This window comes from Ictalurus punctatus, chromosome 17 (assembly GCF_001660625.3).
Source record: "Ictalurus punctatus breed USDA103 chromosome 17, Coco_2.0, whole genome shotgun sequence".
Classification (NCBI taxonomy): domain Eukaryota; kingdom Metazoa; phylum Chordata; class Actinopteri; order Siluriformes; family Ictaluridae; genus Ictalurus; species Ictalurus punctatus.
The window spans coordinates 19,051,230-19,068,112 of record NC_030432.2 but is presented as its reverse complement, the minus strand read 5'-3'; the positions used below and the strand labels follow the sequence as shown (position 1 = coordinate 19,068,112).

The window sequence follows — 16,883 nt, the reverse complement described above, 5'->3', positions numbered from 1 at the left end:
CAAAGACACTGCATTGTTCAGGAAACAGTCACAAAGTAATTCCAATGGGATGATTGAACTTGGGTTTGAAATGTTCTACCGAGCCCTACGACACCAACAAAGGAACTGGTGAAGGACTTGGACTCATCAGGTAGCAAACTATGTACATCCACCATTAAGAGACTCCTATATCACCTTGCCTGAAAGGCTGTTGTGCAACAAAGAAGCCCCTAATAGGCAGGCATTTAAAAAAAAGCCAGACTGAAGTTTACAGGTGATGATCAGCCTTTTGGAGGAGTGTTCTCTGGTCAACTAAAACAAAAAGTGCCCTGTTTGGCCGTAATGTTCAGCACTATGTATGGATGAAAAAGAGCGAGGCATTTAAGCCAAAGAACACCATCCCAAATGTGAAGCATGGGGGTGGGAGCATCATCAAGGTGCACTTCAGAAAATAGATGGCATCACGAGGAAGAAAGATTATCTAGGGGGGGAATAACTCAAGATATGGACATGCTGGCAATAAAAAACAAACAAACAAAAACACCTTTTTCTTGCAATTGTTCATAAGTTCTCTTCAGAAATGCTAATGCTAACTAATTTAAATATCATACTCAATAATAGTTTCAAAGCCTTTAACATCAGGTAACAGTGCATCCTGCATTTTAGAATGCCTTTTGGGCCATATAATTACCACCTATCAATGGCTCAAGCCACTGCACATGACTTTCAGGGTAGTTTTAATTTATTTAAATAGCATTCTCTTTTTTATTTTCTCAGGATTTCAATAGCAACCTAAAAAAAAGTTTCAAGAGAACTCCAGAGGTTAGAGTTTTTCTTCAGTCAGAAATCTGCCTTCTGACTCAACAGTGACCTTTAAGCAGCAGAAGATCCCAAGTACTGTCAAGTAACTGAGGTCATTTTTAGGGTTCTGCCAAACTGCTGTTCCTTTCGTGGTGTAAAGTAGTAAACACCTCTATCAGATGTAAAAACCTTAGTAAATAAAGAGAGCTTTTAACCCAGCGTCTGGATGCCAGACGGAGGAATGGGAAAAAGTATGAGAGGGTGTAGGTGTTTTAGTGATGAAAAGTGTGGCTGTGAGAGACAAAAAAAAGTGAGGGAAAGATAAATTAACTGATGTCTTGTAGGAATGGGGCAGAGATGTGACAAAGATTACAAAGATAAGGTGTAGCCATTTTGTCTTGCGGTACTTTTCCTCCTGTTATCTCTCTCTTTGTGTGTATGTATGTGCGAGTGTGTACTGGACTGATAGGTTTACAATCAGTTCCGCTAGACTTAATGACCTATTCCATCTGCAGTACAGCCCACACAAAAACACACACACACACACACACACACACACACACACACACACACACACACACACACACACACACACACATTTGTATGTAAGACAGCAGGCAGTACTGGTCTGCAAGCATACAGTACAGGATGGCAGCAGTACAAGCACACCTCAAAGATATAAGTAGGATTACAACACCCCTCGCCACCTACCACCAAAGACACACAGATATACACATTGTGTTCTCATGTAAAGTTTCACTTGCCTTGACACCAGTAACTGCCAGCTAGGTGATTTTGTACAATTATAAGATCAATTATTGACTCAGTGTTGTTAAATTAGTGTCAAATCTAGATCCCAGTGACACTGACAGACATTGAGCAGACTTTAGTCTGATTTGGCTCTCCAACTCACATCACTGCTGTTGGTTTTATGAGTTGAAAGAGCAGGTTCACTTGACCCCATCAGTGTGAAAAGTCTGTCTGAGTTGCTCTTGCATGAGCCGACATTCCCAAAAATTACTCACTGATCATCAATATTCCCAATGACCAATCACTGATCATCATTATTCCCAATGACCAATCACTGATCATCATTATTCCCAATGACCAATCACTAATCACCATTTTTCCCAATGACAAATCAGTAATCACCATTTTTCCCAATGACCAATCACTAATCACCATTTTTCCCAATGACAAATCATTAATCACCATTTTTCCCAATGACAAGTCACTAATCACCATTTTTCCCAATGACCAATCACTAATCACCATTTTTCCCAATGACCAATCACTAATCACCATTTTTCCCAATGACCAATCACTGGTCATCATTATTCCCAACAACTATCCACTGATCACCATTGTTCTCAGCAACCAGTCACTGAACACCATCATTCCCAATGCACTTCCCAATGCACCATTCGTGCACTTCTTTGGTCTTTATTCAAGTTCTCTTATTGAAGATATTTACATGTAATAAGAGCAAGCTATTCAGTCTGTAAACAAGATATTCCTTCCTTATATCCCAATTGTGCATTACCACTGCTTTTTTTCAAATACCCTTCATTGCAGAACCAAAAGTCCAGAGGGCGGATTCAGACCTAATCCAACTCCTCCTACCTGGGCAGAAAAGAAATAAAAAGTCCTGGGGGTGGACAAAACTTAGCGTGTTTCAGGCTGGATAAGTTAGTTGCTGTGTTGTGGAGCATCTCGATGGTTAGGGGTTAGGGCTTATGGTTACAGGAGTTAGGAGTTATAGTTTATATATCTATACATTTTTAGTGGACCTTTCTCAGCAAGGCGGTTGCAAGTGTATCATGTTAACACATTGTACATTTCCTGGCCACTTTATTAGACATAGCGAGCTTGTTGGGTGCCTTCCAGCATTTAACACATTTGTGCCATCATCACACACATTGCCTTGTCAGTGTTTTGCTGGGAATGGTCTACCACCCACACACTTAATGCTTGTCTTTTGATGGATATGGTAAAATGGAACACATAGATTGCGGTGAATAGCAACAGATGGGCTGCAAAGTGCACTTGACAAACTGGCAAAGACAGCACACAAACACACACACACACACACACACACACACACACACATATATATATATATATATATATATATATATATATATATATAAATATATATATATATATATATATATATATATATATATATATATATATATACTAAGATATGAATGTAGCACAATTACGCTGTTAAACATGAGTGACTTTCCATTCCTCGTTCTCTTTTTCCAGTGAAAGGGTTTACATAATTATATTATAAACTAAATTGCTTCAGTACCTGCAATCTCATTTCCATTTTTATCAAAATTGATGTCGTTCCATGCTAACTGTTTCTGTCCCTATCATGGCTTAAAGTTGCCTCTTTTACAATAAATCAGTCCAAACTGTAACTTTCAACTGTATATGTAGGACACATGTTACAGATGTTGCCAAATCTGGCAACCCAGGCTTCCATGCAAATGGGTCAGTTTGGTAGCACGGATCCAGTCTAGAAGCCTGTTGTTCTTCAGCACTTTTTTCCTCTTTTTTTTTTTTCTTTCCCTCAGAGTCACCTTGTCCCCACATCTCATCAATCTTTCTAGGAAGTGCTCCACAAACTCCACCCACTACACTCATGTCTCTTGTTCTTTTTTCCACACCCCGGTTCCCCTTCCCTCAGATTCTCCCGATTTAGTGAACCAAAAGCATTTGGGCCATTTTCATTTTCTTTTTCACCCATTCACATTTTACTTGTCTTTCTCTGCTGTCTTTTCAACCCTCTCTCCCTCTCTTTTCTGGCTGGTTTGAGATCTGTGCTTTGTACAAAAATTGCATTTGTTCATGTTTCTGAAAAAATGTAGAAAGAAGAAAGGGGGGTATACAAAAAAGGAGAAGAGCTCTCAATGGAAATGTCACTTTGATGTTGTTCCCACTTGTGCTCACTATACAGAGATTCAAGTACTGCGCACTCCTCTCTCTCTCTCTCTCTCTCTCTCTCTCTCTCTCTCTCTCTCTCTCTCTCTCTCTCTCTCTCCCTCTCTGTTTATTTCATGCCATGGTTTTGCCTGTCCCTTCATTAATCCCCTCAGGGTTTTGTTTGCCCAGTGTTCATTTTCCATTTAAAGAATAATTCCTCTCTCTGCTAACGCTGTTGTTTGAAAATGAGCTGATTCGGACATACAAAGCTGCTTGGCATCTTATTTTTCCTGGAAAGCGAGACGCTCTATTATGTCTTGAGGACTCAGCAGTAATGAGACTACTTTTATATTGCGGCACAACAAGTAAATCAGTAGGCAGTTTGATGTTGATGCACACGTCATGGAAGACAGATTTCTCTATCTGTCAGCATCGAATTTTGCACTTTCAATAAACTCAGCAAGCTCGAATTATTTTTCTGGTTGATTATTTTGGCTTGGGTAAGCTTAAGCCTAGCTGGGTTTTAAAGTGAAGATATACACTCACTGAGCACTTTATTAGGAACACCTGTACACCTACTCATTCATGCAATTATCTAATCAGCCAATCGTGTGGCAACAGTGAAATTCATAAAATCATGCAGATGCAGGCCAGCAGCTTCGGGTAATATTCACATCAATCATCAGAACGGGGAAAGAATGTGATCTCAGTGATTTTGACCGTGGCGTGATTGTTGGTGCCAGACCGGCTGGTTTGAGTATTTCTATAACTGCTGATCTCCTGGGACTTTCATGCACAACAGTCTCTAGAGTTTATTCAGAATGGTGCAATAAAGAAAATAAGATCCAGTGAGCTGCAGTTCTGCAGAGGGAAACGCCTTGTTGATGAGAGAGGTTAACGGAGAACGGCCAGACTGGCTCGAGCTCACAGAAAGGATACAGTAACTCCGATAACCACTCTGTACAATTGTGGTGAGCGGAAAAGCATATTAGCATGCACAACACGATGAAGAAGACCACATCGGGTTCCAAGTCTGTCAGCCAAGAACAGAAAGCTGAGGCTGCAGTGGGCACAAGCTTGCCGAAACTGGACAGCTGAAAACAAAAACATAGCCTGGTCTAATGAATCTCGATTTCTGCTGAGGCGCACAGATGGTTGGGTCAGAATTCGGTGCCAAAAGCATGGACCAAACCCTGCTGGTGGTGGTGCTGTAATGGTGTGAGGAATGTTTTTTTTTGTACACTTTGGGGCTAATACAAATCAATCATCGCTTGAATGCCACAACCTTTTTGAGTATTGTTGTTGACCATGTGCATCCCTTCATGGCCAGTATTTACCCATCTTCTAATGGCTACTTCCAGCATGATGATGCATCATGTCACAAAGCAAAATCGTTATTAGGATTTGATACTAGAGAATCTCCGGGGTACTGTCTCTTAAGTAGAGGGAAAGTAAAAATTGACAAAAAAGGTGGCGCCCTTGCCTCACTGCACACTTCCTGCACCAACCTTGGGAGAGTTTGCCAAACGATACACAGATATGCATAGTTTAAATGGCAAGATCTCTCATTTATTCCAAGAAAGGCAGAGTATATATCATGCTTGACACACAACAGAGACAATGGTTTAACTATTGATTGGCTAGGTGGAAGGGCATATTTGCATGAAACAGGAGGGTATGTAAATGCACAAATGTGGAGGGGCTTCATCTGTCTGCACCTGAGTCAACAAAGAAAGAAAGAGAAAAATGTGCCAACACAGAAACCAGGAAACGGGGGTTCAGTGTTCTTCAGAGGCATTCCCAATCACTGGATCTGAATCCAATAGAGCACCTTTGGGATGTGGTAGTATGGGAGATTCACAACATGAAAGTGCACCTGAAAAATCTGCAGGAACTGTGTGATGCAATCATATCAGCATGGACCAGAATTTCAAAGGAATTTTTAATTCCTTGTGGAATCCATGCCACGAAGAATTGAAACTGTTTTGAGAGCAAAGGGAGGCCCTACACTGGATTAGTATGGGGCTCCTAATAAAATGTTCAGTGAGTGTATGATGGGTATTAAAAATGTAGTTTTAACATAAATTCCTTGCTTCTAAAGGTTAGCAATGAACATGACTGAACAGTGACAACAGTTTACCATTTAATGCTTAGTTTATGGCTATAAATTCAACTCGTAAATTTGTTCTCATGTTTTGTTTCATACTGATGCTTCATGTTATCATTTTTAACTAGTGTCATGGAATCTGAACAGATGGCATATTTGTTTTGAACTTGAAGCAGAGATTACATTCATACTTCTCTGTCCAGTCATCTTTACACATTTGGTTTTTGTTGTCACTTTATTAGTCAGTCCAGAGAAGGTAAATAAAATGAAATCTGAAATGAGCTGCTGAGATATTGTGGTCCACCCATTCACAAACCCCTGATCTTAACCTCTGGGGCTGGGGATTCGAATCCCACACCCACCCTTGTGGACTGAGCTTGCATGTTCTCCCCGTGCTTTGAAGGCTTCCTCTTGGTACTCGGGTTTCCTCTCCAGTCCAAAGACGGGCTGTAGGATAATTAGCATTTCCAAATTGTCTGTAGTGTGTGAAAGTGTGTTTGATTGTGACTTGCGATGGGTTGGCACCCTGTCCAGGGTATCCCCCACCTTGTGCCCCGAGTTCCCTAGGACAGACTCCAGGCTCTCCCGCGACCCTGTGTAGGATAAGCGGTATGGAAAATGGATGGATGAGTGTGCACACTTCACAGGGAAGGGCATACAAGTTGAAGACCTCAGTTAGTGTGTGGTTTGTGTGTTTCTATACAGTTGATTATTTTATTCCGACTGCCATCGCCATTGTAAACAAGTGGCATGACCCCAAAATGTTTTTTCATACAAGAAATCAAATTACATTTAAAAGCAATTTAAAAGTGACATCGTAGAGGACTGGGCTGAGCTGGTTGTGGCTGTGTTTAACCTTTAGTGGCAGCACAGGTCATATCAACGTCTGGTAGGTCTGTGTATACGCGTCCCCCTGTCTTATCTAGAAATGCTAACGGAATAACTAAAGAGTCAGCTTGCAAATATTTGCAGTGACTGATTAAGGAGGTAAGGTAAAGCCATAGACACATATTGATTCCTTCCTATTTAACTTTTACCTGAAAGGGAGAATTAGTAGATTGCATTTGGTTGTATTTATCAGCTTGATGTTTGGGGTTATATCATGCAGGCGTTGAGGGTCCATCCCACAATCTGTTCAGGAAGTGTAAAACACAGTTGCTTGGTTACTTGTGGGATTCCGTATTAAATGTCTGTAGGCATACTGTAGAAATGAAAAAGATACTGACCTTTTTTTGCCTTTGTCCCTTTTTTTTTTCTTTTACATCCAACAAATATTCTACATCTCAGTCCATGCTACATCAGGGGTTCTCAACCTTTTATGGTAGGTGATCCCATTTTACCTGCCCAAATTTATGCCCCATTTAAATTTTTTAGGCCTACTACATTAAAAACTCATTGCATTACTGTAAAATAGTGCACAGTCCACATCTACGTCTTTTTAGGCAACATTCTTTCCCTCTTCTTTAATCAAAATACATTCTGTTTATTTTGCATGCCCTTGAAAAAAGACTCCTTTATAGATATTGTACTCATGGAAATACCATCCATCCATCTTCTAGACCGCTTATCCTTCCTTCAGAGTCAAGGGGAACCTGGAGCCTATCCCAGGGAGCATCGGGCACAAGGCGGGGTACACCATGGACAGGGTGCCAATCCATCGCAGGGCACAATCACACACACACACCCATTCATACACTACGGACACTTTGGACATGCCAATCAGCCTACCATGCGTGCATTTGGACTGGGGGAGGAAACCAGAGTACCCGGAGGAAACCCCCATAGCACGGGCAGAACATGCAAACTCCACACACAGGGCAGCACCAGGAATCGAACCCCCGACCCTGGAGGTGTGAGGCGAACGTGCTAACCACTAAGCCACAAAAAATAAATTTTTTAACATGTATTTGATATGCTTTTATGAAATGCTGTATATCAAACACACAACCATAGGCCCTTTGTTCGTTCACCGGTTCTATGAGAGTGCTGGGTGTGTGTGTGTCACACTCATTTGGAGCCCAACAAACACTCCATATTTCTATAACGTAGGGACTCCAGTAGACTAAGGCTTAAGAAGCACTCCAGGATATTAATTCACACCCCTTTACTTTTACAGATGCTTAACCTCTGAGCCACCACTGCCCCAGTAAATAAGTTATCTAACATACCTAAGACTGTAATCAGTTAATTCTGGTTGTATTACAACAAACCAGACCATGCAGGTCTGTAACCTTTCTCAAGCTTAGCTTAATCCCACCTGTTTATTCAGTAGCAGTATCTGCTAGCAGGCAACATAGGCAATTCACTAGAGTGGCAGCATGCACATTGTGTACTTTAAGAAAAGAATTACGCCCCTACGGCCCCACCTCCATTTAATCGACGTGCTTCATCGATTGCATTCTACCACTCCACTTGTTATGATTATATGCAGTACAAGAGTGCAAGTAATCAGCAAAATGGTCACTAAAAGCATAGCATTCACTACAGACAAGCAGCTTCCACCTCACCACCCCAATGACTCTTCATACATCCAGCCTGGTTTACAAAAAGACTGTTTGGGATTACTTTACAACACTGTTTCATTAGTAGGCAGTTATACAGGGACTAAGCAGAGAGTAGCAGTGTGAAACTACTACTTAGTAATAGCCATACTTTAACACTTAAATCATTACTATTATCTACCAAAGAATATTGGTTAATTACTCAGCAATTAAGTCATTGGATTATTTTATTAAAACTGCATTCCCTGAAGTGTTTTATTCCTCGTATTCCCTAGTAATTTGCCAACAATAACACCTCATAGTTTTATTAATTGATACTTTGTTTAATGTTATCGAACATCCATGAAACAAGTTCCTGTATCATTTTTGTTATAACCATAGGGACTATATACGACTATAAACTTTCAATGACAAGCCTAATTTTTCCCCCAAAAAAATAATCAGCTGGTCATGTTACCAAGAAATCGCAAATTCCTCCATTTTATAGACTTTCCTCTGTCAGAAAAGTTACAACTTTACCGTTACCAGACACTGGAGACTCCTTCTAAATACCAACTTCCAAATCTCATCACATATTAACAATTACAGGGTTGTTTTTTTTTGTTTTTTTGTTTTTTTTTAAACAGTTTACGTGGAACATCCATCGTCACACGTGTCTGTGAATGAGTTGTTACTATAGAAACAGTAACATTAGAGTGAGGGCATTAATATAAACCTGCGACTTGATTACAGCCAGCACTACTGACAGAGCTGCTGTTAGAAAACAATTAAAAGCGTTCTGACTAATTACTTTTGAGGATTCAACAGTGCTATGGTGTAATAGAAGAATAATACTCTTGTAAATGGTTTATTTACTATGCATTAATCTTTATTTATAATGATCTGTATTGCAACATATTTGGAGATCTAATAATTGCATTAAAATGGCAAAAACATAACAAAAAAAAGACTGTAATAGTTCAGGGCTATCGTGTGTGCTTTGCATGTGTTAGGAGAGCTGCAAGCTGCAAAAGTAAGAGATCCAATCATGGTAGCTGTTTTCCTTTACTTCTATTTATTGATTTGGCCATAGCAAAGGCCAGGGATGTCTTTATTTATTGATTTATTCTCACTTTTGTAATGATCAATTATTTTCTTTGTTGTATTTGTGACAGCTTCTTTTCTACACCTGTGAAGCAAGTCGATTGGATTAACATTATACACAGTAGTAGTACACGGCAATATTTGTTAGGGGATAGATATTATCAGTGGTGGCATGTGGGGGATTTGCCTAGGGTGCTGTATAAGTCAGGGTTGCTTCAGAGGGCTTATTTATTACACTACTATCTCAGGAGTAACATCAGATTCCTAAAACCAAGGTTAGCACTTTAGTTCCATGTTGTAAGTCTTTAATTTTTCTCTTTTCCTGGAACACATATTCTGTCTTGGTTATCAGACGCTGTCTCTGACCACCTGTTCTGGTACACCACACCTGACTGTAAGTGTGTGAGTGTGTATGTGTGTGGAGGAGAGGTCTCTTGAACCTTTTCTGAGTTCCATAAACATCTTGCCTTGGAATGCAAAGCAGCTTTATTTGTGCAGGAAAACCCAAGATGCTGGAATCTTTCTGCTGCTTCTGATGTCTTCATGTTCAATTAAACCTGTTCTGGTTATTCATTTGTAACATATTCATTATTTTGATATTATTAATATTGGATAATATATTAATATTAACGTGTAAGGAATAACGTGTAAGATCGTTCCAGATTATAATATATGCTCCTCTTTTCTTCTGTCAGATCTGTGATAAGGAGTGGCATTACTATGTCATTAACGTCGAGTTTCCTGTGGTGACGCTGTATGTGGATGGCGTGACCTACGACCCCTATCTGGTGACGGATGACTGGCCAATCCACTCATCTCAGATCGATGTACAGCTCACTGTTGGAGCCTGCTGGCAAGGTCAGTAGGTGGAGTCATGGCTGAAATATAAATGTGGGTAAAATGGTGAAGCACGGATTAAATCGTTCATATTAGGATTGTAAGCACTGTTGACCTTTTTCGGGTCGACATGCCTGTTTAAGAGGTGTACGTCTGATTCGGTCAGTACACTGAAATTGTTTAAAGGAGTCTTTCTGGTATTTTGACAAATTGCTGTGGCAAGGTTAAGTGCTCTTTGCAGTCAGTGTGTATAAGGTTTATCCTGACAGATATTGTGTTACTGCGTACTATATTATCTAACGGATCCAATTTTTAATATTCATGCATGAACAGATTGAGGCAATTTTTGACTTCATGGTCAATGTAGCTTGAATTTTTCAAGTGCTAGAGGTGATTCTGGAGATTGTGGAAGCCTAGGTCTGGTTACACTTATGCTTCCCCCCCACACAACCCCCTCTTCCCCCTTCTCCTCCCCTCTCTCCAGCATTTCTGCTGGAGTCTCCTAAAAATATGAATTTAATTCATTTAAAAAAAATATGAACTTTCTCAAAATATTCACACGCTCAATGAATTACATTCACCGAGTGTGTTTTTCATCTTTCTTAAATGATCGATCTACAGCATTATTAAAAGATAGAAGATCTTCCTGAAACATAATATGAGCGTTTGTAGTAGTAAATTCTGATAGGATATCTATCTACTGAACTTTTCTGGACTTTCTGGAATGAAACAAACCCAAAAAACTGAAGTTAATCTTATAACAAATATGTTCACTTAAGTGACTATTGTTGGTTATAATCAACATTATCCAGATTTGGGAAAGACATTGTTGTTATTAAAGATTGTTAGCTAGCTTACTCAGTCACATTAGATAGAAGAATTGCCAGAAAGATCCTGAAGATGAACTTGAGTGTCGAAGATGTGCTTGAGGAACTGTAGGACCTCAGGGGTTAAATAAACTTATGTTTATAATTATGTGAGTGAAAAATGAATTTGTTTCCCAGTGTTTCCAGGGACATATTAATAGGGTTCAAGCCATTTCCAGTTCAAATCTAAATTCAGATACAGATCGTTACTTAGGCATCAGAACTAACTGGCCATTTAGGATAAGTGGTTGCACAAAGCTGTCATGTGTAAGCCAAATTCATCCCCAACTTATTAAAAAATTTTACAACCCATAGACTCAAAATGATCACGTTTACTAATATTTCATCTTTATTCTCATCTTGTATATACTATTAAAAGCTGATTCAACAAGACAATTTGGGCATCTTCTTGCAAAATAACTAATTAGGTCAAGACAGCCTCGCTGATCCTGTAGCTGTTTCAAATATATTCAGGTTTCAAATATAAGTCTCGGTACTAATTGTTCATTCTTTTACTGATGATCCGTGACCAAAGATGCCTTGGTATATTGCAACAGGGAGTACCATGATAGACTGTTCGAACACAAGATCTGGAAAATAAATGAAGTGGCACACATGGATAAAGAGAAAATTCACTGTACGAAAATGCGTAGGACGTTAGAAGAAGGAAAGGAAGCGCAGGAATTACACTAAAGCTGAACAAACAAAATAAGCAATTTCTGCAACGCAAACAAGAAACAAATTAAAATAATAAAGCAAAGGGAAATTAAGTTGACAAACTGATTTCAGTTATGCAGGGGAAAAACAAACTATCATAACAAAAAACTTAATGGCTCATTACCCACGTTGCACATATTCAGAAGAGCTGGTGATTCAAAATTATATTCAAAAGCAGCTTATCCCTAAAGGGCAGTGTATTTTAAGGCATGTTGCAGCACACATCAAAGTGGATTAGCACAGTAATAATGAAATACAGTAAAATTAAACAAGCAATTACTTGCAACTAATACTAGCTACTTGCAGAGTAGTGCTCCCAGTAGCATTATGAATAGTCTGTTATACATTTGTGCCACTTGCAGTAAGATGTCGTGTCAATGCCGGAATCACCGTCCAATAGCACTACGCGGCTAACAAATATGGCCGCCAACTCATATACTGTGTCCCAAATCGTCTACTTATACTATGCCCAAAAAAGTATGCACTCTCTTTGTGAAGAAAAAGTACATACTTGTGATTGTGTAGCAAAATATTACGCAAGTACGGGGATATACTAACACGTCATGTAACGGAAGAGAACGTTGTTGCCTAGTTACGCAGACTGTCACCGTAAACAATGTCGTCGTTGCATTTCAACTTATCTTCATTCATTTTTCCTTATATAATTTATATTATATAATTGAATTGACCATTCCTTTGATTTATTTTTACTGGTTATTTTTTATTTATATTTAGTGCTTACTATTTAAGTTTTTACATTTAAATACTGAAGACGCATCACCAACGTTACACTCATCCATTTGAAGGTCGAATTCGGCGAAGCAAAACCGCCAAACTCCTCCTCCTTCACGCAAGGATTTATGATCAATATTAGTTGAAAAAAGTGTCCACAGATCCACACTTCGAAAATCTACTATAAGTAGTAGAGCATCCGGATAGACCTTTGGGATACTCATTTCAACATACAGCGATTTGGGACACACTAATAGTAATCTCAGATACTCTTTATGATGGACAGTAGGCAAATTGGGATGCAGCAATACACTCAATCAGAACGTTTAATCAGAACGTGGACAACAATAATCCGATATTAACCTGATTAAGACAATAATCTGAATAAGAAACTAGCATGTAAACAGCGATTTCTGATGACCTTAATTCGACTAAAGTCATACTCGAAGTAAACACAAATCGAATTAAGACATGTGGAGTATTCCTGTTTTAGTCGCATTATCAACGTGCATTACAGACATGTACACACCTTAATCACACTATTAACACCGTGTGGGAGTTTTCACCACATTTTCTGACAGGACATGTTCACACAAACGGCAGTGCGCAACCGTTTAACGGCAAACAAGAGAGCACGGCTGCGTCCGAAACCGCGTACTTACCTACTACAGTATATAGCAGGTGAAAAACATGTATCTCAGCCACTATATAGTAGGCAAGTACGTGGTTTGGGACGCAGCCCATCGCTTCCAGCAGTCGTCTATTTGCACGTATAGCGTGATAAATAATTAACTGCACTTGAAGCTTTCGTAAAAATTAAAAATGAAACACCCAAAACTGTATACAGTACCATAGCGAAGACCAACTGTATGTTGATACGTGAAATTCTGGAGGGTATGACGTGTGCCCTTAATCTATCTATGTTCTATAACACGTAAAACAGGAACATGAAAGGAATATTCTAAAAGCGCCTCATGTAAACACCTTAATCAGAATATTGTCGTATTCAGAATAAGGTCAATAATTAGATTATAGCTGTCCATGTACACGTAGACCTTGTCATGTTCACACTCTCCTGACTACTGATCATACACACCTGGATTCAGTTTCACTGCCACAGTATATAAGGACTCTCAGTGCACTGACCTAACGTGAAGTATACACTCTGTGTTCTGTACCAGTCATTACTGAGCAATCCATTGTACCATAGTCCATCTGTTTTGTTGTGTATTTTTTTGTATCATGTTCTGGTTTTCTCATTTTTGCTCTTGTCTGTCCCAGTTTACGCTGTTTGTACACTGAATGAACAATTGAGTTTTGGCCAAAATCGAATTATATTTCACTAAAACAACATGGAAACTTGTTTACTTTTAAACCTTGATTTGGCTGTCTTCTTTCAACGATCACATTTGGTAAGAACTTCATTATTTAGAATGCATTATTTCTCAATTTCTAAATTGCTTTAGATAAAATTGTCCACCAAATAAAATAAATATAAATGTTAAACCCTTAGTCACACTTCCTGTTCACAGAGTTTTATTTTCTTGTACCTTTCTGAGAATCTCCAACTAATTTAACAAAATTTACATTTGCTGAAACCCAGAACAGTCCTCATTAATCCTGCAAAAACTGTGTGTGTGTGTGTGTGTGTGTGTGTGTGTGTGTGTGTGTGTCTACAGATGTGTTTGTTCTGCTGTGATGGTGCTCCTTTGTCGTGTGGATTGTAGATAGGTGGCCCGAGGAGAAGATTATGGACCACTAATAAAGAAATGAGTGTAGAAACTAAAGCAGAACTAAGCCTCTTTAAACAGCCTTTGATGTTGCACACATACTCTCTCTCGGGCTTCTCATCTCTTTGTGTTGAAGAGAAAATGAGCGTGTGTGTCATTGAGAGGGAATGAGAGTAGAAGAGCGAGTGAGTGGAGAAGGAATAAACCAATAAAAGTTCTCTCCAAAGCTGATTTAGAGAGCGAGAGAAACTTTCACCATGACGAATGTGATGAAATCAGAGCTGCACGCTTTTGTGAAGGCACTGTAATCACTGGTGCTGCTTCCCCTGTACTACAGTATACACACACACACGCACACACACACACACACACACACACACACACACACACACACACACACACACACACACACACACTCATCATGCAGATTCGGACATACATACATACATACATACATACATACATACATATGCATAGTTATTCCAGACACCAAGAAGAGAACACACACACACACACACACACACACACACACACACACACACACACACTTTGCTATTCATAGTACAGATCAAGATAGACACACACAAACTTCATAATTCACATTAACACATGTATAATAATTACAGAGGTCAGGATCCAGACACACACACACACACCATGTAGACTTGGACACACACACGCATTAGTAATGCCAAAATGCAGACACACACACACACATTTTTTTTTTTTACACAAATGCTCACACACATGCCCATCATGCAGACAAATGCATAGTTATAACAAAAAAACAATATGCACACACACACACACACACACACACACACACACACACACACACACACACACACACACACACACACCATAGTATGCTTGTGAGGACCTTCCAGTTCTTCTAGTGGGGACCATCTAAATGTCCCCACAAGGTCAAAACTGAGAGTTTCTCCTATCCTTGGTATAGATATAAAAAACTAAACACACACACACACACACACACACACACACACACACACACATCTTATGTAAAATAAAATAAACAGGCTGCAACACACAGTAAATATATAGCTATTAGCTTATTATCTTTCACAGAGCTCTGATTGCTTAAGGGTCCTGACTTACTCCTACACACAATCACACAGTCCTCATCAACTCCTTCAGCTTTAATTTAATCTGACTTTCCATGTCACTCACTCTTTCCTGCATGTCACTCACAATGTGTGCATTGTGTGTTAACCTTTTAATATACTAAAAAGAAATGGTTGAGCACAATATGTACCTAAAATGAAACAAATGTTTCCTTTCTTCCGTCTCTCAGGCACGATGTGTTTGGTGTCGGATACTTGCTTCTTTACTTTTGCTCTGAAGCTGCAAGGATAATGTAGCTAACATTAATATAAATCTACCTCACCCAAAAACTTTAAACCACAACTAGTTCTTTGTAATCTTACTAAGACTTGTTCATGTCATTTAGGACCCAGTGGGATTTCCTGTAAACAAAGCATTCTATATTATATTATAAACTCATTAATTTTATATATATATATAGCATATATTATACATTATACATAGCATTATGTAACATAATAGGGAAGCCATCTTGGACAAACAAAATGATTTTTTAAATGAAATCTTTGTAATTTGGTATTATTACTTGCAATATGATCTAAGTATTGTGCTACTATTTGGCTACTTGGTGGCCGGGTTTAGACTAGTTTATCTTTTACAGTGACCTTTTACATTTTGAAGGTGAAATTGTACCAAAAATTGTGCAGATTTTAAATTGGTGTGTTTTATGGATTTGTGGGGAAAACTTAAATGGGTATTTATTATTAAATTGCTGTTAAGTGGGCATCGGGTAAAACTATTCATGAAATTGTATAATTGTATAATTGTATATTGATGTACAGTTCCCTCCACTAATATTGGCACCCTTGGCAAATATGAGCAATGAAAGCTGGGAAAAATTGTCTTTATTGTTTAACCTTTTGATCTTTTGTTTAAGGAAAATCTGCTCTCATGGATATCAAACAATTGCAAACAAAACAGGTTTATCAAAAAATATATTTGTCAAATATAGGTGTGCAACAATTATTGGCACCCTTTTAGTCAATACTTTGTGCTACCTCCCTTTGCCAAGATAACAGCTCTGAGTCTTCTCCTATAATGCCTGATGAGGTTGGAGAATACATGGTAAATGGTCTGCACTTATATAGCGCTTGGGTTTCAGGTCAGGATGGCCATGGCAGGACCTTGATTTTGTGGTCAGTAAACCATTTTTTGTGTTGATTTTGATGTATGTTTTGGATCGTTGTCCCGCTGGAAGATCCAACCACGGCCCATTTGAACATTTCTGGCAGAGGCAGTCAGGTTTTTATTTAATATCTGTTGCTATTTGATAGAGTCCAGGATGCCATGTATCCTAACATAATGTCCAGGTCCTCTGGCAGAAAAACTGAAGATGCTTGAGTATGTTTTTCGATGAGAGTAGAGGCTTTATTCTTGAAACCCTTCCAAACAACTTGTGGTGATGTAGGTGACTTCAGATTGTAGTTTTGGAGACTTTCTGACCCCAAGACGCCACTAACTTCTGCAATTCTCC

General features: G+C 39.0%; 1 protein-coding gene across 1 annotated transcript in view; it reads left to right on the top strand.

Moving 5' to 3' along the window:
* clstn2b (calsyntenin 2b) overlaps nucleotides 1-16,883 on the top strand; it is a gene marked incomplete at its 5' end in the record, with an annotated part of 146,339 nt that overhangs the window by 106,824 nt on the left and 22,632 nt on the right. The window contains one exon of the mRNA XM_047161260.2: nucleotides 10,101-10,263. Coding sequence (XP_047017216.2) covers nucleotides 10,101-10,263 — 163 coding nt within the window. The remainder of the gene's footprint in view (nucleotides 1-10,100; nucleotides 10,264-16,883) is intronic.